The following is a 22,250-nucleotide window of genomic DNA, read 5'->3' on the forward strand; positions in this document are numbered from 1 at the left end:
GTATGGCAGCTTAGGGTGGAGCTATTTCCTCTAACTCTGGAGTATATATTCCAAGATATTTCAATGTCTCCCTGGAATCTTTTAGACTATGGAGCCTATCATCTGTCTTATTCAAAAAACAAAAAGGGACCTTCAAAAGGAAGGTCCTGGACTTCTGGGGGAGCCCAGATGACTGTAACTACAAACATTTTCTCACAAAAATGGTTGATGCCCTGGTTCAAGCCACCACATCTGTGCCATCTAAACTGTTCTGGAGAGTAGTTCTGGTAACTAACTTGCCCTCATCCACCATTACTGCCAAGTCCTGCCTAAGTCCTCTGGTAACTTGTCTTTAGGTTTTATAATGTTCTCCCAGAGGGTGAAGTCATAGCCGCTCAGGAGTGCCTGTTAGTTTGCAAACCTGAGTTGCAGACTTCCTGTAGAATAAAGTTTGCATCCAAATAAGTACAGCCTCTTTGAATCTTTGCCTTTTGGTGTTGATGCTTCGTGTCCTTCTCTCTCCTGTTCACTAGTAGCCACCACTACCGAGGAATCTGGGGAAGAGTGAGAGTACAAATACTCAACTTAATGATATTTTCCAGGCAAGAAATAATTTACCCTTAGAAATACAGATGGTCCCATTAGTCCTAATATGGGATCATTTTCCTTTTGCCTTCTGGTAGAGTGGCAGAAACTTGTGGGACTGCCATGCAGGAAACATAGGTTTAGAATGGGAGCTGGGGCCTGTGGGTGTCTCAAGGGAGCTAGTGACTGAAGGAATTGGCCATACGCAAATGTTATAGAGGTGACCAAATACCATCTCTGGCCCAGCTGGAAAAAATGATTTGCTGCAGTGCCTGAAGCATTTGGTGGAGGCAGAGGAGGCCCAGTAGGAGAGATTTCTGATTTTAAAATTACAGAGAGCTACTCCCAACTCCTACCTTCTAGATGAAGCCTGATTTCAGGCTCCTGCAATCTGCAGCTGATGCAGGGCCTCCAAAGAGTGCCAAGTCAACTAGTGCTAATTGCACTGCAGATTTTAGCATAATTAGTTGTTCTGAAAGTGATTTAACCAGATTGAAGCCTCTACTTCCATTTTGTTTTGGGATTGTAAACAGTGAGCATATTTGATTACATTGACTTCAGGTGTCAGATCTAAGGGTGACAATGGTGTATTCAGAGACCTGGGGAAGGTGCATTCAACTCTGACTGCCATGAAAATAAACAGAGATGGCAACTAAATGAGCAGAAGGGAATTAACAAAGAGTGACTGCTGTTGCAAAGCCATTGTGGACATAACTGCCCTTCCCTCCCTTTTATAATAGCTCAATTAATCTCGAAAGTTTTGATCCTGGAATCTGATCCTCATGACTGGACCTGTTTGGCTATACAGAGCACCACTGGCTTCAGTGGCAGTGCCAATACCTGAATTCAGTTTTCTGAAAGAATGCAGAGCTAGTGAAAGGTGCCTGGTTGACAACCCTGGAAAGCAAAGTCTGCCTGTTGTCACCAGCCAGGGGCAGCATAAGCCATTACAGTTCAGTTTCCTTAACAGGCTCTGCCTGCAATCCTGCAATGGAAGGATCACCTCGAGGAGTGAAAGACCCTTCCCACTAAACCACTGGACTCTGCTACGTTTGCCAATGAAGGTACTAATGATGGGAGGGGCTTGACGTACAACCTCGCCCATTTGCAACTGAACTGAGATCCCCCATTCTTGGCAAATAGGTCGGTGAACCACAGGGCATAGCTGAGAGAGCTACCAATGGAATGCTAGCGTTGTGTGCTTTTAAAGTACACAAAGATGCAATTTTCAGCCACTGCGTTAACCCAAAAGATGCCTTAAAAGTATCTGATTGTAAATTGGGCTTTTCTTTATAAAAGTAAAAGATTTTAAACAGATACTGTATATAATTTACAAATCTTCAATGAAAGAGGAAAATGGAGGCTCCTATTCACCTTAAATTCCTCACCATCTTCTTATTAAACTTCTCAGGTAACCACACACACTTAATTGTACACAAGTTCACAGTTCTTAACGCTACCCCATGCTTGGACTGCCAACCTTGCGGCTATTAAGCTACCACCTTTCATCTGGAAAACTCCCAAGGAGAAAAGAACTCTACTTTTTGGAGTGCCGATGAATAGAAATGCTAAAAAACCCTCAGATCGTTCATAATAATTGTGAAAAGCCCAGTCCCCTTGAAGAGCTATTCAGGACGGCTATCGTCACCCCATCAGCTGCAATGTAAAATACATTTGGCATTGCAGCATCCCTTTCCTTGGTATTACAGCTGAAAAGAAATGTTAATCTGTCACGCTTATCTAAGCGGAAAGGGCATTATCATTCCTTCATACTATATCAGAGCTCCCTAAAGGGGCAATACAGGGCTAAGCAATCTGCCGAAAAGGTTTGGGAAAATAAACAATGTCAATTTGCCCCTTTAAATACTATCATGACAAATTTTCAAGGCATTTAGCAAGAAAATGCAGCTCTTTAAATGCCTAACTAATCAATATAGAGAACCAAGTGAGCAATCCATTTTGTGAGAAAAGGCAACCTTTCCAGGTTAATTCTTCACTCACAGAGACAACACCAGAGTCATTATATAACTTAAAACAGCCCTTTTAAACTATAAAAATAATTAGGTCCCATTTAGGCCCTCTGAAACAGGCCACCAGAAGCAGACAACCTGATAAACACCCAGGGGAATGAGCCTGAAGAGAAAAAACTATGCCTGTAATTTAAAAAAAAAAAACAAACCACACAATGCTATCGCATTCATCCAGAGTTAATAGCAATTCTAGCAATTCTGTGAATATGAAACTCACAACCTTTCAGTTGCAGGAAAGCTGTTCGTTTTATGTGAAATTAAGCTGGAATGAGGCTAGCAGCAAGAATCCTGACCCTTTGTAAAAGGCAAACTTGACAGCAAAACACAAGTATTCCATTAAACCCGGGGAGATGGCATCATGTGCCAGTGAAGCCTTTCAAAGTGCTAACATGCCTTCCTTCTTTGAGGTGTATATTCCTTTTGCACCACCTAGTGACTGAAATGCTACATTATTCACATTCTTTGTGGCTTAGTGTAGAAGCATCAGATTCACAATGGGACTATTTTCTGGTTAACAAACATTTAAACTCAAAATTAGGTTGTTTCTTGCTTAATATTTAGGTCTGCTAAACAAATAAAGTGTAGACAGTAGGTGAGGCAGAGGCAACAGACACAGGGTAAAGCTCTGAATTTGTCATTGCTTATCTATTACGGTCCCAAGTTGTGCAGCTAGATAATTGCCTCCTGATAATAGTTCAGAGCTTGATAATGACTGAAGTTAGGCAGCTAACAGTTTATCTGTGTCTAGGTGCAAGTCTGTACAACTTTAGATTAAAGAGCAGGCACTTTGGCAATAGCTAGAGTGATAAAATGTGCACATGATCTTCCCGATGACTGGTCATGTTACAGCATAACTGCCATCTCCTAATAAGGAGGTAGATCAGAAGTGCAGATGGATCCAAGAAGTAACTGGGCCTAGTGCAAAGGTTTATTTTCATATGGTACATTACATAGTATGCAGTCTAGCAGTCACATAGGGCTCTTCATATCCAGGGACCCTCTGCCCCACTGCCAAACAGCTGACAGCTCCAGTTATGGAAGTGTTAAGTGACCAGAGCCCTGCAGTCCCTCCTCCATCCTCTGTTTCCTTCCCTCCAACTATGTTCTGACAATACTGTTAGGAAGGGGCTGTTTAGAGGTTTTATTCCTATTGTTTACTATCCTCAATTTGTTTGTGTTGTGCTCCCTCTGCTGGCTGGCATATATGCCCAAATACCTCTGTCCTCATTAGGCAGCCAGCTTCTAGGGTTGGGGTGTTGTACATACACTTGAAGGTTCCAGGGCTCACGAGGTGTCAGGGAGAATCCCTCAATAAAGCCTAGGACCAGCTCTGATGGCTTAATGCATGGCCTTTCTTTGCAAGGACTAGTTTCTCTCTCCCACAAGCAAGTAATTGCTGGGACATATTATTAAAGAAGAAAAACGGAAGCCCAGTGTTTTCATTTCAGTGTGTGGTGCAAGACCTGTGTTAGCGTCTTATATTGCAGCACTAACTGCCACATTATTGCATACCTTGCATAACACCATCTTCTAACATGTAACCTTACTGTCTACATAATGTCCACCTTGCACTTTCCATGAGTACTACTTTAAAACGCTAAATAAGGACCCAATGTAATAGGCGTTCTGTGCTGTCTGTTGCATACGGTAGGTCCCAGACTGTGTTAAGGAGAAAGAAGCAGCTAGTTAAGGCAGCCTGCAAGTATTGTGAAAGATATCAAATAGGTCGTACTGAATGTCCCAAATGAAAAGGGGCATTAAACATATTACGAATTTAAACCCAGGTTTGTATGGTCTTGTGGGTAAGGCGCTAGGACAAAGGCCATGGCACAGACTTCCTGTATGACTTTGGACAATTCACTTGATTTCCCCGTGTCCCAGTTTCGTATGCTACAATGAGAATACTACTACTTCCCCTGCCTCACGAGGGTGTTGTGAAGATAAATTAATGTTTCTGAGGCACTAAGATGATGGGGGCCATACACTGCTGTCCCACCCACCACCAAAGAGCAGTGGAGCCTTCAAAGACTGCCTGTGAAGAAGGATAAGTGCCATTAAACGGACATCATGGCACCACAGTTAGAAAACCTTTTAAAAATGCCTTCTTAAGTTCTATCCCAAAAAGACACCTGGGGAGTGCCAGCACCTGCAGAGAGTACACTCTGGGGTGAAACAGAAAGCAGGAAGAAATTAATAATCAGCTATATTTAGCTTTGTCTTATATAGGCCCTTGCAGCCATGGCTCTCAAAGCATTTTACACACATTAATGCATTAAGCCTCACAACACAAATTAGTTAGGGAAATATTAATTGCATTTTGCAGATTGGGAAACTGAAGCACAGAACATTTAATATGACTTATCTCCAGTCACACAGGAAGTCTGTAATAGAGCTGGGCGCATAACCCGGATCTCGTCACTTCTAGTCCTGAACTTTAACCACAATTCCATCCTCCCTAAGCCTATGCTCAGAAATGCATCTGCACTTCAGGACCTGTGAAAAGAAAAATGTCAGAGATCTGAATTCTCAGTGTGCTGAATGCCCCTCTTTGCTGATTTGTTACATTTATTATACTGAGATGGTTGGATTGTCCTTAAAGGTGAACTGCAAATGCACAAAACCAAGAGTTTCAACCTTATTAAATTTCTTTGCTTTTTACGGTTTTTGTCACAAGATTAGCATTATTTAAACCTAGCACATTACCTTAGCTTAATAAGTTACAATAAAAGTTTTTAAAAGCCACAAGCTTTCCTGTCGGGTTATAAAAATATACCTAAAAGATACGTCTGAATTTTCTAAGGCAATAAAAGGATTTTTTAAAAATAAAAACAAGCAAAATTTCTTCTTCCTCTTCCATTTTAGTCACTTGTGATGTATAGGCAAACAGAATCTGTTTATGAATCTAATTAATTAGAAGTAGGAACAAAAATAAACCCAAACTCTAGGGAAGAAAGGCAGGGAAGGAGTGTGGATCCATCCTAAATACTTGTTTTGGAAAACAACAGTTACAGGCAAGCGATTTAGCACTTCTCCAAAGTTAAGTACATTAGCATAGATCCCTACTGTAGGAGATTTAGCACTTAGATCGATCAGATACCAAAGACATTCATACGCTCCATACAAGGATAAACTGAAAATGCAGAACAGGATGTTGCTATACAAGCAAAGAGCGAAACACCAAGAAGATTGCCTGACAGCTGTGTACTTCTCATGAATGGTTCAGATGTAATACACCGTGTACAGGAAGGGCACTCTACTCCTGTATAAAAGAAAAAGCTTCTTTTGAAAAAACACCAAGCAGCGAGACATTGAGAAACCCAGGTTCAAACAAAGTTTTATGAGGAGAGTTAGAGTGCACTCAGCCTGTAAAATAGACTAACAATGATGACAGGCCATAGCTTGACGTGGAGTCTAGGCAATATCATCTCATAATAGTATATAATGATCCACTGCAGTTTTTATGAGATGGTTACCATTGCCAACAGGTGATTGAATGGTGTTTCATATGGCCATCAAATGATGAATCTTGCTAGAGAATAGTAAGGAGAAAGGCAGTTAGAGGGCCATTTATTTTGACATTTCTTTGACCCATGCCAACTTAATGGTGTGTGTCAAAAGAAAACGCAATGCATGGCTTTTGTCCATTTCAGATAAAAATCAGATGGATCTTTTCAGATCTGTCTTATTAAGCAGGCCCTTCCTCAAACATAAGCATGCAGAGAAGGGGGGAAATAAAGGGTTTGTAGGTAAGGTGATTGCCTAATTAAAGTGGACATGTAATACAAGCCTGCCCTTCTAAAACATGGTGCAGAGTTGATCAGACTGATTTTTTAGTTCACTCATACTGCTACCCAGTCACAGAGCACCATAATAAGGGTTAATGAGGGTCAGATTGCATGACCTTATGGGCTTTTAAATAGGTGGCTTTGAGGTGCACCAAGTCTGGTGTAGCAAGACTAGCAAATGGGTGGAATCATTTTCCCAGTTATTAATGAACATATCATCTATAAATAACAAGCAAAATGATCACCAAAGAAAATGTACTCAGGTTTGAGTATAAAAAGTTTGAGTTTCAGTACAAGATATTACCTCAAGCACCTTGTCTCTCTCAACATAGCTCCAACAACACTGCAATGAGACAAGTAAACCAATTTACTACACTTGCTCAGACATGACACAGTCTCCTGATGTCACAAGTATAAATCTTGTGAGCAAAAACAGTTGTACAAGATATGTTGGGGGGAAAACAAGGTTCCCTTGAGTATTTTATTTTGGTTCCGAACACAAAATCTTAAGCAATTAGTATCTTTCCCTACTGCTAAAGTTGTGCTAGCCTTCCATTGTCAGATCAGTTTTACCCTGTCCTCTTAACACCCTCAAAACTAAACCAGTGTGCCATTCACAGAGCCCTAGGGCAGGCACTGTTACACAGAAATTCCATGGAATGAATTAAATAAGAGTGAAGTGTATAATACAGTGCCAGGGCAGACTCTCTCTGTGTGAGATGGGATTAGGGATAGTAAGAACAATTTGACAAAAGGAAGAACCTTTGATATTTAAACCTGTTCTTTATGGGATTTTTGGAAAGTCAGACCCAAGATCATCTTGGCCAGCAAAAATCCAAGTCTAGTTAATTCTGCCACCCACAATGAGGATTTCTGCCTTTGATATTTTGCAGAGGTATTTAAGACAATTTGGGAAAATTTCTGAGGTGCAACATATCTTATGCATGAACTGCGATTTCTATGGTGTCATCGTATCACAATGTCTGTGGCTGCTGCCTGTAGCTATTGTCATGTCCAGAAGTTCTGGCAGGTTAGAACAGTGGATAAGAAAAGGTGCAGTTAGAACCATGAGCAGCCAGAAGGAGGCAGGAGGGGCTGACCCAGCACAGGGGACCCACTTCGGTAAACTAAAGTTAAGCTAAACCCCTCAAAGAACATTATTATTTAAAAACCCTGTAATGCTTGGAAACACTACGTGAAGATAAAAATGACCAAAAATGCATCTACATTCCAAGATCTGGCACTATTTGGCTGGACACCACTGGAATACCCTGTCCTATTCACCTCAGGAGGCAGGATCCCTTCTCCAGCATATCAGAGCCACTTCCTAGCTGCTGTGTTTCTGATGGATACCAGAGCAAGTCTCCCTTCTGAAAACCAAATCACTTATTTAGGCTCCTAAATATGGATTTAGCACCTTAACTTTAAACACCAATTTGTGAACATTTGACCTTTTCATTTGTTTTCCTGCTAAGAATGGCACATATAGCTGCTTTAAATGCATCCTGAAAATTCTGGTTACTGGAAATTGGAGGGGACCCCTACAATTGAGAAAAGGGTTTGACGGGAACAGCCGAAGGAAGGGCCTGTGACTTTTGTAAGATATGCAGGAGGGAAACTCTCTCGGATGCCCTTAGGAGCTGCACAGGTTGGAAGGGATGTGCTAGAGAGGGGCTCCCACCTGTGGACCTCCTAAAGTGCCTAGAACAGGGTGTCTGGGTAAACGGATCCAGATTATGGAATTTACATGCACTGTTTGAAATTTTTGAAAGCCAGGTAAATGTTAAAGTCCTAGAAAAAGAAACTCATTTTTCTTTACCCATCTTTCTTTACATAAAATCCTAGAGAAGCCCACAGAAAAGACAATGTTCAACTTGCATGCTGAAGTACCCAAATACTAAAGTTACAGCTGTGCGTGGAATGTCAACTCTGCCCTCATGTGCAAATGCATTATTATAGAGCTCTTAATTTACATGATTACATATAATACAGAGTATAGTACCATACAAGTCCAGTGTATGGAAATAAGATTCATATTGTCAACATTAGAGGTGTGTACAGGGCACAAGCATACCGTTGCTTTATTTTTTGCTGAAAAGTGGGCAGGAATACAGGGAGCAGAGTTAAGGTTCATTTTGAGAAATTTTAGTCCAGCATCTCTATATTTTCCATTTTTTAAAGGTTTTACCCTTTTTCTTGGCTTTCCACATTTTTTTTTTTAATTTAGGAGACTAAAATATTCAAAGTCCCCCTCTTCATTATTTATTCATGGCTTTCATGTTTCTTGGCTGGGGTATTAGCAGACATACTTTTCTCTATGCAATGTGACTTTTGTTTTCTACATTTTTTCCCGTTTCTTCCCATTGGTAGCATATTTTGCCACGTGGCTATCTTCAACATTCACTATAGACAGCTCTGAAAAACTCTGTCCTTGCTGGCGACAATGCAGTTGTTTAAGAATGTCGTATTGCATTCTGCTGCCTGCATTGCCTAAGGGATTTTATGTGGACATGGCAAAAAGAACAACTGTAATCATGGCAATTCTTTTTTTCACCCCACAAAACCAAAGCAGCAAGTATCAGATTTGGAAAAATTAGTGCAGTAAACCCTGCATGCTAATTCCCTAATGCTCGTTGCTCACACATCTGTTCTAGCCTGACCCTTTTCCAAAGGGAGCGTCAAATTTGCTGGTTCCAACTTTCAGAAACTTGCTGCTCACTGCATTTTTATTCCCAGCCTAATTAGAGGTTTTGTGATTCAACCTGAAGCCCTAGGGAGCATATACAGTACCCAGATAGGATTCCAGCAAGCTACAAAGAAAAAATAAAAAAAAATATCCAGGGCATTAACCTTTTCACCATCAAAGAACATGGAGTTTGTGTCACCTTCACCTTGCAGTGTTCCAGAGGAACTCTCAGGTATCCTTTTACCATCATGCTTTAGACAATGAAAAAAAGAGTTAAATACAAAGTTAGTACCACTGGCCTTCATATAATCTATAATTTTTATTATTTTTTTAAATTCAAAAAAATTCAAAGCCATGATGTTTGTTCAGAATAAAGATGATGCCAGAGTTCAGAGATGTCTGAGAGGAAAGATGGCCCAGCAGTTAGGGCGCTAGTCTGGGTCTCAGGACACACGTTTAATTTCCTGCTCCACCACAGACTTCCTGTGTGACCATGGGCAAGTCACACAGTCTCTCTGTTCCTGAATTCCTCATCTGTGAAAAGGGGATAAACAGCTCCGCCCTACCTCCCAGGGATGTTGAGGATAAATACATTGAAAGGTTCTGAGGTGCTCAGCTACTATCATACTGGGGATCACATAAGTGTTTAAGATAGATAGATGTCCCATTCCTGGTTAATAAAGCACATACTCTATCAATATCGTCTAGAACTATACAACCTTGAAAATCAATGTTGTTTTTGACCCACAGTATTATTTGTTGTCAGCGCCAGCAGCACTACTGAGCAAAGTGCAGAATCCTACAGGTTGTGTTGAACCAGAAACAGGGAATGGTAGTGGTAATGAGTAATCAGAGTCTCTCTTCTGTTAGAATGAAAAAAAGATCCAAACACTAAGCCAACTGCCACCAAGACATCTAAAGGTAGACCAGAACCTACTGCAAGCTATAAGGAAGACTGCTTACCACGTGGAAAGGCTTGCCTTAGTAGTGAACAGAAAAGCAGTCAGGGTATGAGCGCGCAGAAGGGCCAGATGTAGGAATTCATCTTCCTTCATATACATGAATTAATGTTTCAAGTGTTCATCTCTAGCTAATGAATAATTGAAGGAAAGTAGCCTAAACTATGATCCATCCTTGAATTATGCTACACATGTGGTTCTAGACAAAATAGGGGTTAGGAAACATCTATTCTATCTTGAACAGCAACAAACTGTGGAAAGGATGGTGGCAGTATTCCATTATTACTAAAACCCACATCAGATAACTCACTATGTAGTACAGGATTTTATGTTTGTATTTTGTATAATTTAGAATGAAGGAAAGAATAATAATGTAGCATCCCCGAAATGTATTGGTGTATGATTTGACCATATTCTGCCAGACACCCTTTCTGAAAGCAGAAAGGAATAGCCTAATGGGCCATTGATAAAGATGCATCAGCCAGAATTTTGTGTCTGAAGCTGATTTCATGGCAGTAACAGACTTCTTAGGGTCACCACTTCGTTGCAGGTTTAGCATTTTAAAGTAAGTAAAAGAATGCAATGATTGTTTTCTTTTGCATTGCAATTTGATGTTCCCTTTCAAATGCTGTGTGTAAATTAATCCTGTTTTGTGTGTGAATGAGGAATGTGTGTGTTAGAAGTTAAGTGTGAATACTATCACCGGACCAGATGTTCTAGAGAGGAATCAAGGATGGATGGGTAAGGGTGCCAGGAAGATTGCCCTCTATTAAGATGTCAGAGGAGGGCAGATTGATGACTCTAAAAGATGTGGCAGGCACCTATCAATGGGGACAAGATAGCTGTGATTAAAACCAGCATGGGGTAACCTGAGAGACTAAGAAAAAAACAACCTAAAGAATAAAAAGAACAATTTAAGAAAATGGGCACTCAAACGACAATTGATTACAGAATGACCGTGCAAAACTCATTGGTCCCAATGAAGGAAAATCACAATATAAACAGGGTGCTTTGCCATGAAACTTTGGGTTTGTCCTGCCAAGACTTCCCTGGAGCATCGTGTTGCAACCGACAGAACCTGGCTCCTCTCTACCCGAGATCAACCAACCTGGCCACTAGATTGATCGTGACTCTGGACTAGTAACTATAACATCAACTGGAGGGACATATTGTGTGTGTGTGTGTGTGTGTGTGTGTGTGTGTGTGTGTGTGTGTGTGTGTGTGTGAGAGAGAGAGAGAGAGAGAGAGAGAGAGAGAGAGTGTGTGTGTGTGAGAGAGAGAGAGAGATTGAACGCATATGCTAATTGTTGCATTTCCAATAAACGCGGCATCTCGCCTTTTCCCCTGAAAAAGATCCCGTGTGCTTCTTACAAACATAACAACTTCACCTCCACAGCACAAATCTGGGACAACTATTCGGTTCTTTTCTTCACCTCTGTATTCTTCACTGAAATGAGAATTTATCAAAACAAAAAATCTGAGTGGAAGTCAACACAATGTTGCTAATAAAAAACCCAAACTTGTTGTCTATATTATATAGACAATAGAGATCTGGGGGAAGCCGAGGAAGGAGCAGTAAACATCTCAACACTATTCCAACAGACTTCTTACAATGTTTCATTTGTAGACATATGTTTGGATATTAGAAGATCTGGAATCTTAGAGTAGCATTTTTGTTTTTAATTGGTATGGCCAAAGTTGGTTTGAGCATTTTTTTTTTCCTACTTAAAACAATGTTTCCAGAAATCCTGAGTTCTTTGAGTTTGGTTTTGTTTTTTTATGGCTGTGACATCATAGGGAAGAAAGTTATTGCTCCTTGAGGTTTTGTTTGTTTTAAAGATTTGGACATAACGACAGCAGTATGGTTTCTTGATTTATGTGGAAAGAAGCAAACACCTTAGGCAAAAAGTCTGGAATCAGCAGAAGCAGCACTTTGTCTTCAAAGAGTTAGATATGAGGCTCTCAAAATGATTAATTCTTCTCACTCACATTTTTTTTGCAGATGTGATTGCAAGCAAGATCCAGAGAAAATGATAATTAAATATGAACACAGGGACCTACCAATTAGGCTCCTAAGTAGAAAATTTTGGCCTAAACTTTTAAATTTTGAAAGATAAGCAAAAGATAAAATATTGTCCCTGCCAGGTTCTCAACTTAATCATAGTGCTCGCAAATATCTCACATCAAATCATGGACAATGAGAAAGATTACAATATACATTTATATGGCTGTGATCCCCAATGGGAGATGGAGATTCCTTCCTATACTTTTGTACTACCTTTGCAATTGATCCGTAAGAATCCCAGCCACCTAAACCCCACGTTTGATGTCTTGGATCTGGATGAATGAAAAATTTTCTTGGGAGGGGTGATCTTTTGAGAGTTGAGGAAAGATCAATTTAGGGTAAAAGGAGAAGTAAATCCGTGCCTCCTTTTGGATATTTGATCAGAAATGTTTCACACATACAAGAAAACTCATTTAAAAGACAAAATGGTTCAACCATGTAACTCTGAGAAAGAAAAGCAACACAGAGACAGACCATTTAAATGGTAAAGTAAACAAAAACACCTCTTCATCCCACAAACATACTGGGTAAGGCTAATGTATTGCCCATCTTTAAAAAAGGGAAGGAGGAGGATCCTGGGAACTACAGGCCAGTCAGCCTCACCTCAGTCCCTGGAAAAATCATGGAGCAGGTCCTCAAGGAATCAATTCTGAAGCACTTAGAGGAGAGGAAAGTGATCAGGAACAGTCAGCATGGATTCACCAAGGGCAAGTCATGCCTGACTAATCTAATTGCTTTCTATGATGAGATAACTGGTTCTGTGGATGAGGGGAAAGCAGTGGATGAGTTGTTCCTTGACTTTCGCGAAGCTTTTGACACGGTCTCCCACAGTATTCTTGCGAGCAAGTTAAAGAAGTATGGGCTGGATGAATGGACTATAAGGTGGATAGAAAGTTGGCTAAATTGTCGGGCTCAACGGGTAGTGATCAATGGCTCCATGTCTAATTGGCAGCCGTTATCAAGTGGAGTGCCCCAAGGGTCGGTCCTGGGGCTGCTTTTGTTCAATATCTTCATAAATGATCTGGAGGATGGTGTGGATTGCACCCTCAGCAAATTTGCAGATGACACTAAACTGGGAGGAGAGGTAGATACGCTGGAGGGTAGGGATAGGATACAGAGGGACCTAGACAAATTAGAGGATTGGGCCAAAAGAAATCTGATGAGGTTCAACAAGGACAAGTGCAGAGTCCTGCACTTAGGAAGGAAGAATCCCATACCCTGCTACAGACTAGGGACCGAATGGCTCAGCAGCAGTTCTGCAGAAAAGGACCTAGGGGTTACAGTGGACGAGAAGTTGGATATGAGTCAACAGTGTGCCCTTGTTGCCAAGAAGGCCAATGGCATTTTGGGATGTATAAGTAGGGGCATTGCCAGCAGATCGAGGGACGTGATCGTTCCCCTCTATTTGACATTGGTGAGGCCTCATCTGGAGTACTGTGTCCAGTTTTGGGCCCCACACTACAAGGAGGATGTGGAGAAATTGGAAAGAGTCCAGCGGAGGGCAACAAAAATGATTAGGGACTGGAACACATGACTTATGAGGAGAGGCTGAGGGAACTGGGATTGTTTAGTCTGCGGAAGAGAAGAATGAGGGGGCATTTGATAGCTGCTTTCAACTACCTGAAAGGGGGTTCCAAAGAGGATGGATCTAGACTGTTCTCAGTGGTAGCAGATGACAGAACGAGGAGTAATGATCTCAAGTTGCAGTGGGGGAGGTTTAGGTTGGATATTAGGAAAAACTTTTTCACTAGGAGGGTGGTGAAACACTGGAATGCGTTACCTAGGGAGGTGGTGGAATCTCCTTCCTTAGAAGTTTTTAAGGTCAGGCTTGATAAAGCCCTGGCTGGGATGATTTAGTTGGGGATTGACCCTGCTTTGCGCACGGGGTTGGACTAGATGACCTCCTGAGGTCCCTTCCAACCCTGATATTCTATGATTCTATGGGTGTGTCTAAACAACCTGAAACAGGAGGCTCTTTCAGCCCAGGTCAATAGACTTGGTTAAACAGGGCTCATGCTAATGCTCTAAAAATTAATGTCTAGATAGCATTTTGCAGTTGCAGTTCAGGCTCTGACATCGGGGGTGGGTTCAGAGCCCGAGCCGCAACTTCAAAGCACTTCTACAAAGTTATTTTTAGAGCACTAGCATGACCCCCGCTAGTCCAAGTCTGTCGATCCAGGATAGGAGACTTGGTGTCACGGGCCGTGTAGACACTCACTCAGACCCCATAAACCTCCACTAGAGCTCAGTTGAGGCCCAGTTCTGTGACCTGTATTCTATCCTAATTAGATTCTTCCACCATGCCCATCACTCTTATAAGCGCCTCCCAGGGAGGTATAAAAGTGATGTAGCTACCCAGAGTGGAAATTACATGCAGATTTAAAACCAAATTAAATTTCTATTTATGTATAACATGTTATGCACGTTTACTAGCAGAGACAAAGTTGAAGAAATGTGCTTTGTGCTTGGATTGGAAAGTAGTGAGGTTTGTGGTCATTCTTAGCAGCTAATCCAAGACTATGGAGCAAACTGCCACAGGAACAAATATTGCTCTGTCTCCTGGAAAATTATCTGTACACTTTGTGGCTGAGAATTCCATTGTGCCAGAGAAGCATGGCTGGCCCCACAGCATGAGGAGAACTTTTAGGTACAGCTGGCCCAGATCACTGAAAGCTCTGAAGACAAGGACCGAGGTCTTGAACGTGGTGCAATATTATAAGGGGAGCCTGTGTAGTATGCGACAACAGATGTTCACACAAGCAGTCTCACTGAAGTTTTGATAGAGAAAGATGTTGTAAGAATTTCTGACAAAGGAAAAAATGTATGAGAGACTTGAAAAATTTAGTGCTGGAATGTCACTCTTTCCATAAAGTCCATCTGATCCAAAGCATAAGAATTTTCGTGATTTCACCCAGTTACCATATGATCTGGTGAGAGTAGATATGGCCATTTGCATGCCTACAGAATTCCATGCTATACTGCAAAATCCAGAAAAAGTACATGTAGGAAACAGTGATCTGGTAGAAAGAGCAGGGCTTGGAGTGTGCTTTAACTGTATGTCAATACAGAAACCTTAGTGAGTTCAAAGTTGAGCTAAGTTCTTGGGAACCAAATGGATAAAAGTCTTGACGCTACTGAGAGGGGATAGGCTCTCAGAAGCTATTCCAACATACTCCTGAATGGATAAGATCTCAAAGGCAACCCCAAGAGAGACTTATCTCTTTTCTTGCACTTTATCTGTGTTCATTGTATATTGGCTTCACACAAGACCACATATTTTGTGTTACACCCTGAACTAGATTACATAACTGAAGTTGCATTCTCTTTCACTTCCCCACCCAATATTGATCACATTGTGACAGTCCTGACCAAGCTGGGCAATAACTTAACAAGCGTGTCAGTCATCTGAGCCATCCATCATTTTAAATTTTATTCTAAATAAAGGAAACAAAAGACTAATACTTTGTGCCAACAGACTCAACTAATGTTTATCAAGATAAAGTTATGGTTTTTAAGGCTAGGAAGGACAAGTATGATCATCTTCTCTGACTCTCTTGCATAACGTAGGCCATGAAATTTCACTCAGTAATTCCTGCATCAGGCTCAAAACTTCTACTTAAGTTAGAGCATAGGAACTTCTGTACCAAATTTGCAACATTTGAGACTTCCTGGACTTACAAAAAATAAACAGTGAATTCTGTTTTGTTCCCAACATAGGAAAGTGGTTTTTTCCTTTATTATTTAAAACTGATATCAGCATTAGAAATAAGAACCACGATCAAGAAACATCATTTTAACTCAGAGGACAAATTCATATCAAATTGCAGGATGTTGCAATACATATAAAGGGTGTTTGAGCAGTCTATGACTCAAATACATGCAAATCAAATATTTCTTAAATATCAAAGAAATATGATCCATACAAACTACAGCCACAATTCCCAAGCCTAATACTACTATTTTAAGATATATATATTACTCTATTTGGCTTGAAACTTTTATTATAGTTACTGAGATGTGTGGGTCATTCCTCATGCAGCCATATTTATATCTATTCTTATTATAAAAAGTTAATGCTAGAGTGTGCAGCAAACCCAAGAGTGTATTATCCAGAATAAATCTTGTGTCTAGAAAATGGACAGAGTATATTTACCACAGTATTTTTCATTTGTATGGGGGATACAGTGGGTCACTATGACAAGGTGAAAGGTCTTTAAGCCTTCATTTTTAAGCCACAGGTGTTCTTTGTGGAGATTTTTTTTTAATAAAGACTATTATTGGTCCTTTAAATTAGCTCTTATTGCAAGTTACCACATCTGTGCTATGTGGTAATGAAGCAGGGAGAGAGGTCATAGCAGGGGACTCGTACTTGAAGAAAACATCTGGACATCGCTTTGAGATTCACTAGCAGCTTATATTTTATTAAGCAATAAGGAAATTTATACTAAATTCAACTAAGATTTAGACAGGTTAACGGATTAATAAAAGTAAAATGAAAAAGCAAGAAGTGGAAAAATTTAGCACCGTCTTCCCAATTAATTCCAATTCAAGAGATTAAATTATCCATAGAATGGCAGCATTAATTTTATAAGATTGCTTGGGCAATTAATACGTTGATATATTATTGTGATATTTTCTCTTTTACAGCAGAGCTCACATTAATTACTAATATACTATGTAGTGAGCTATGCGCCTCTTTTTGGGCAATAGTTATTTCCATTACTACATCGTTCGGTTCTGGAAAAGATGCCTTTAGAGGATGAACTTGCATCCTTCTACAGGCCACAGTGTGTGTGTGTCTCTCTCTCAACTTCCCATTGACTGATAAAAGGCAGAAGTCTGTATGCAACAATTGCACCTGCAAGGGTAACAAAGATCAGTTTTAATTCTGGATTTTATCTATCTATATCCATACACACACACATATGGGGGGGAATTAGGGAAAAAGTCTACTCATCAACGCAAGAGACATAATTAACCTTCAATGGACTCCTCAGTGGGAAGTAGCACAAATCTTAAAGGGCTGAAACGCTATGTGACAGTTGGTTCTCAACTAGTAATGCTGTGGCTAAATATTTAAGAACTATCCTATTAAGTAATCAATCTGGGTCAGTTGACTGACTATTCAGCTACTTGAGATGCTGCTTCATGGAGCAGAGGGGCTAGAAGTGTTTATAATACACATTTAGTAAGTCCTACATTGTAGCACTGGATAGAGTGCTCATGAGACATCTTCTCATTTGAACATATTTGCATTTGCAGCTGCCAATACTACATTTCGATTGTATACACTACACTCATCCCCATTGTATCTGAGCACCTTCCAGTAAAGCATTAAGCAATGTGACCACCATCTCTCACACATATGTTCTCTCATGCTCTCCTTATGGTGAGAGGCATGTGCATTTCAGCCCATTGCTTAAATGTCCACCTATTTCGTTCTTTCAAAACTTAATTTTTTATTACACAGAGCTTCTTTCCACTGACACTTCCATTATAACATACACCCTATATGCAGTTTATTAATATCCAATCAGAGATTCCACTGCAGGTGATACAGGGCTATACATTTCAGTTTACACACAGCAGTTTTAATAAAATAATCCCACAAACAAGTTATAAAAAACTATTACAGATCAACCACAATGGAAACTGCTCCAGCAACAATGGCTGTAAGTGAAGTTCATTATAATGTATATTGATGCCTGCTAGAAAAGTATCAGTGCGAACGCTACATGAAAAATATTAAGACAGGACACTGGACTTTTTTTTCCCCTTCCCACTGGGTGTTTTATTTTATAGCATTTGCATCAGTAATCAACACTTCAACAACAGAAGCTGGCATGATAGCGAGGAAAACTGAGTGATTATCTCTCAAACAAATGTGACACAATGGTTTCACATCGGGATAATATTGCACGAATGAATCAATATACGGAGAGAGAGGGAAAAAGAGCAGGAGTGAGCATCTTCAACATGGATTGTGAGGAAAAAAGGCACTATTTAGCAGTGTGTGTGTGTGTGTGTGTGTGTAGTTAAAAAGTAAAAGTCATGAGGCACAATCCATGTTTCTCAAAGTTACATTCAGTACTGCTTTAGAGATGCTCACAAACCTAACTCTCTTAATACAGAACCTACAGAAAATTGCTGATCTAGGTATTAGACAGTACGAGTGTCTAAACACATTTATAATTATGTGCTATCAAAGTCTTCACAAAGAGGGCTCAATTTATAAATAGTGCTGCAAGGGTTACATAGCTGCATGGGCTTAAAGTACAGATTATATCCCGACAACTAGTCACCCATTACAATTTCTGCAAGTCTGATCTCCAGTAGTCATAAAATAAGCTCCACTTTTAAAGAGCTAAACTGGCAGTGCACTTTGAAACAGGTTTTTCATCTGTCTGCCTAAGCAGCATAGTTTAGACAGCATCACAAACATCTCTTTCTATACATACCTTTTCAATACCAGTGAAATTGATGCAAAAACATAATAGAAATTGGACCTCCCTTGATGTAAACATCATTAATGTAAGGTTATAATAGGCAAATGTGTACTATTGGAACGCAGAAGCAGCTAAACATCTTAAGAAATGTGGAACATCTAGAAAAAGCATTCCAAACTCCCAGATGGACTGCTTCCCCTTTGCTACATTCTAAAAGTATAAACTGTGATTCCTGTTTTAAATCATCTAAGAGGAATCCATGATCTGTGTATAATTAATAAACAGAATATTTGAACATAAATCCACGCACTGTACACAGCACTGATTTTGTGGCTTCCATTTCCTAAAATATTTTAAATATTGTGCACGGACACAAAGGGTGAAATCCTGGCAACATTCAAGTCAATGGTAGAGCTCCCATTGACTTTAAAGGGGCCAGAATTTCACCCCAAATTGCTCCCATAACGCAAATCTCTTCCTGCTACTTCTGCATACAGCCCCCATTGACTTCAGTGTCAGATGTGCATGCAAAAGGCTGCATAATCAAGTCCAATGATCATACAATCTGCAAGTCCCTAAATTTGACTGGACTCATTAGGGGAAAAGTATTGAGACAAATTCTCACTTATATACTGTAAATTACTTTTAACGACCAGTGATTTGGAGAATTACGGAGTACAAGAATAGAGTAGGTCATTAAAAATGTGTAAAGTTGATTATCCCCTTGAGAAGCAGAAGTTTGACTCTTTGAGGTCAAAGGATTTTAAAATACTCTCTGAATGAATTAATATGATATAAAAGTAGCCACAATCTTGATTCCTCCTCCACCCCAACATGTAATATGTTTAAATATTTTTCAATTAGTAAGTTTCTAAAGAGATGCCTATTTCTGTATCACCACTCTCAATTTTATCAATTCACAGCAAGGGGAGGACGGGAGTTGATATTATCTGAGGAAATAAAGATTTTTTCCATGATGTGAACTACAAAAAATAAATGTCTCCTTTAAAATGCAAAGATTTTTAATATATTTTTAAGATGACTATTTCATTCATTTTTCTAAATTTAAATCTTGGCAGAAGAGGAGCAGAAGTTCAAAAACTGTATTTATAGGATTATATCCTGGCAAAACTTCTACTGATTTCAGCAGGACCCGGATTTCACCCATAGTTTTCTTCTCAAACTAGGGCACTTGCTTGTATGTTTAAATGCCCTATTTCGTTAGCTAGTTGGGTACTATGTTTTCACTTTGTATCTTTGTTCAGAGATAGTATTCTGAAACTTTTACAAAAGGATCAAGAAAATAAGGTGCTTTAAGCAAATAAATCCAAATTATATGGAAGAGAAACAAAATGTGATCTGCCCTAAAAATGTTCTTTTTTTAAAATGATAAATATCCATTGTATTTCCAAAATTTACCAGTCTAACAGAAAATTTCAGAACTGCAATAGCCACTCTATGATGACTCTCCAGTACTTCAGTACTTCTTGTCCAGCTAGACAACCAGCTACTAGAAGAAACATAAATTGAGTAGCAAATCCTGTTCCCCAGTGATGTGTTGGCATCATTAATGAAGCTGATACACAGGAAAGGTATCAAGCAAAATCCTGTCTGGTGCATGCTACATAAATCAGTAATCAGAAAGAAAGATCCACCAGTATTTAATAGGGGAAAACAGTTATTTGAGAAAGTGGTTTTTTTTTTAAAATCTCAAAAGAGGAAGGTCCAAAGGATAGTAAAGCAAATTTAAAAATTAAATACTGGATAGTGTCTCAATTAATCTTTTCAATTAACCTTTTTGGCAGCAAACATCCAATGTACACATGATTTTCAACTCCCAATCATTTTCATATTACAAAAAACAAATGCATTAAAGAAACTCCATCTTAATAACTTTATAATATTGCTTTAAGCACCATCCGTAGGAATTCAGATATATGTCACATTATCTCCTCCCTCCACCCCAATCAAACCCAGGGAAACTAATTTTTATAAACTGAAGGTGAAAAAAGGGGTAATTACTGTGATTTTTTAAAAAGTTATACGTTCTTTGTAGGTATTCACTGCAGTTTGTTAAAACACAGTGTCCCCAGTACCCAAACATCTGTTCACTAATCTCAACTATACTTCATCTACCAGGTGTTTCAAGCTGCTAATAGCAAATCATACAAGTTTACAATAGCGACATAAGGCAGTTACATAAACACATTTATGTCAAGTTCAACATCTCTTTCAATCACACATTTGATTTTCTTTTTCCTCTTTCAAGTGTTATAAAAAGATACAGACTAATTTTAGGTAAAGAGAACTTCTGGACAATGTGCTGTGTTAGTAAAGTTGTAGAGGTCATTGAAGTGCATTTCAGTGATGTCCAACAGTTAACTAAAATAGGAAGCAGAACAGCAGATGAGATTTTTTTTACTCCACATGTAACAAAGCTGGTGCAAAAACCACTTTCAGCTAATTACTTGTAACCTTTTGGTCCAAATACATAAAATATGCAGTATTTACAGCATTTTACTCCTTTTGTAAATGCAATGCTTTAAAACACATTATAAAGCACCTTAGTAAAAATATTCTACAGGTAAAAGTATAGAAGTAGGAAAACCCAAACCATACCACAGCTCACTAATGGAGTCATAATATGGATTCATCACTATCTCAGTTTACAGTCATTACAAAGAATCCATGGAGCAACTTGATACTGAATTTACGAGGGTTTTTTTATATTGATGTATAAGCATTCATTAGAACTGCAGGCAATGCCAACTTTTTTTGCAGAATTTTCCCAACTTCAGCTGGCAGTTGGGGAGAGGGAGGAAAAGGAAATACTGGCTTGATTCTCTTTTTACAATATTAATATGGAAATTATTTTTTTAAAACACTAATGATTAGTTATAACTTTTCTTTTTAATAAAACCACATTTATATATATGGGCAAATCCAGCAGCAGCATTTCTTAGCAGAACACGATTAACCATTCCAATGAATATCATGTAATGTGACTCACAAAAACAAAGCACAGATGTCAACCAGTTATTAACACTATTCATAATTGTATACAACCAAAATCTCCATGTAGAAGCTGGGAAAACAAATGAGTTCTTGTTTGCAGAAGTTTAAACGAAAATAAATTGCTCTGAGAATCAACAACAGCATAAATAGAAGCATTTTTTGTTTATATTTCCAACCAGAACCTCTGCGTGGTTAATATCTGTAAAGGAAAATGTAGGTTTCTTCAGGGAAAGGGTAGTAACTCCCACTGAAACTATTAGTTAGATAAAAGAACTGAAGCTTAAGTCAAGTATCCAACACCTTTGGTGTGATCCACAGCCCACTTTCCTCAGCTCTAGAGAGAAATACCTCAGAGGTCTACCAGCAATCTATTTTCCAGGGCTGAGAACTAAGATGACAAAGTGACCAAAGGTTTAGTCCATTAATCTAACAGTAAACCTTGTTCTTAGTTCGACTTAGGGTAAATCTTTTCATAGAAAAAGTTTTGCGCCAGAATATACAATTCTCCATCTTTTTCCCGAACTGCATGTGCTCTGACAAACTGAAATTGCTCCAGTGCAAATTCATAGAACTCATTCTCCATTTTCCAAATTTCTGACTGCTGCAGCTTGGCAATGGTTTCTTTTGTTGGGAGCTTTTTCTCTGTTGTTTTCCTAAGATGAGACTTTTTTCCTAAATGGAAAATGAAAACAGTTATAAC

The 22,250-nt window shown here is 39.3% G+C and overlaps 1 protein-coding gene across 2 annotated transcripts in view; it reads right to left on the reverse strand.

Annotated features, from left to right (window-relative positions):
- Nucleotides 1-15,789: 15,789 nt before the first annotated feature.
- The window catches only part of HS2ST1 (heparan sulfate 2-O-sulfotransferase 1), a 168,405-nt gene continuing 161,944 nt past the window's right edge, over nt 15,790-22,250 (reverse strand). For both annotated transcript variants that reach the window (XM_037906013.2, XM_043552815.1), the window contains exon 7: nt 15,790-22,222. In XM_037906013.2, the coding sequence (XP_037761941.1) occupies nt 21,996-22,222 (227 nt within the window). In that variant the 3' untranslated portion in view covers nt 15,790-21,995. The remainder of the gene's footprint in view (nt 22,223-22,250) is intronic.

Source organism: Chelonia mydas, chromosome 8, assembly GCF_015237465.2.
Source record: "Chelonia mydas isolate rCheMyd1 chromosome 8, rCheMyd1.pri.v2, whole genome shotgun sequence".
Classification (NCBI taxonomy): domain Eukaryota; kingdom Metazoa; phylum Chordata; order Testudines; family Cheloniidae; genus Chelonia; species Chelonia mydas.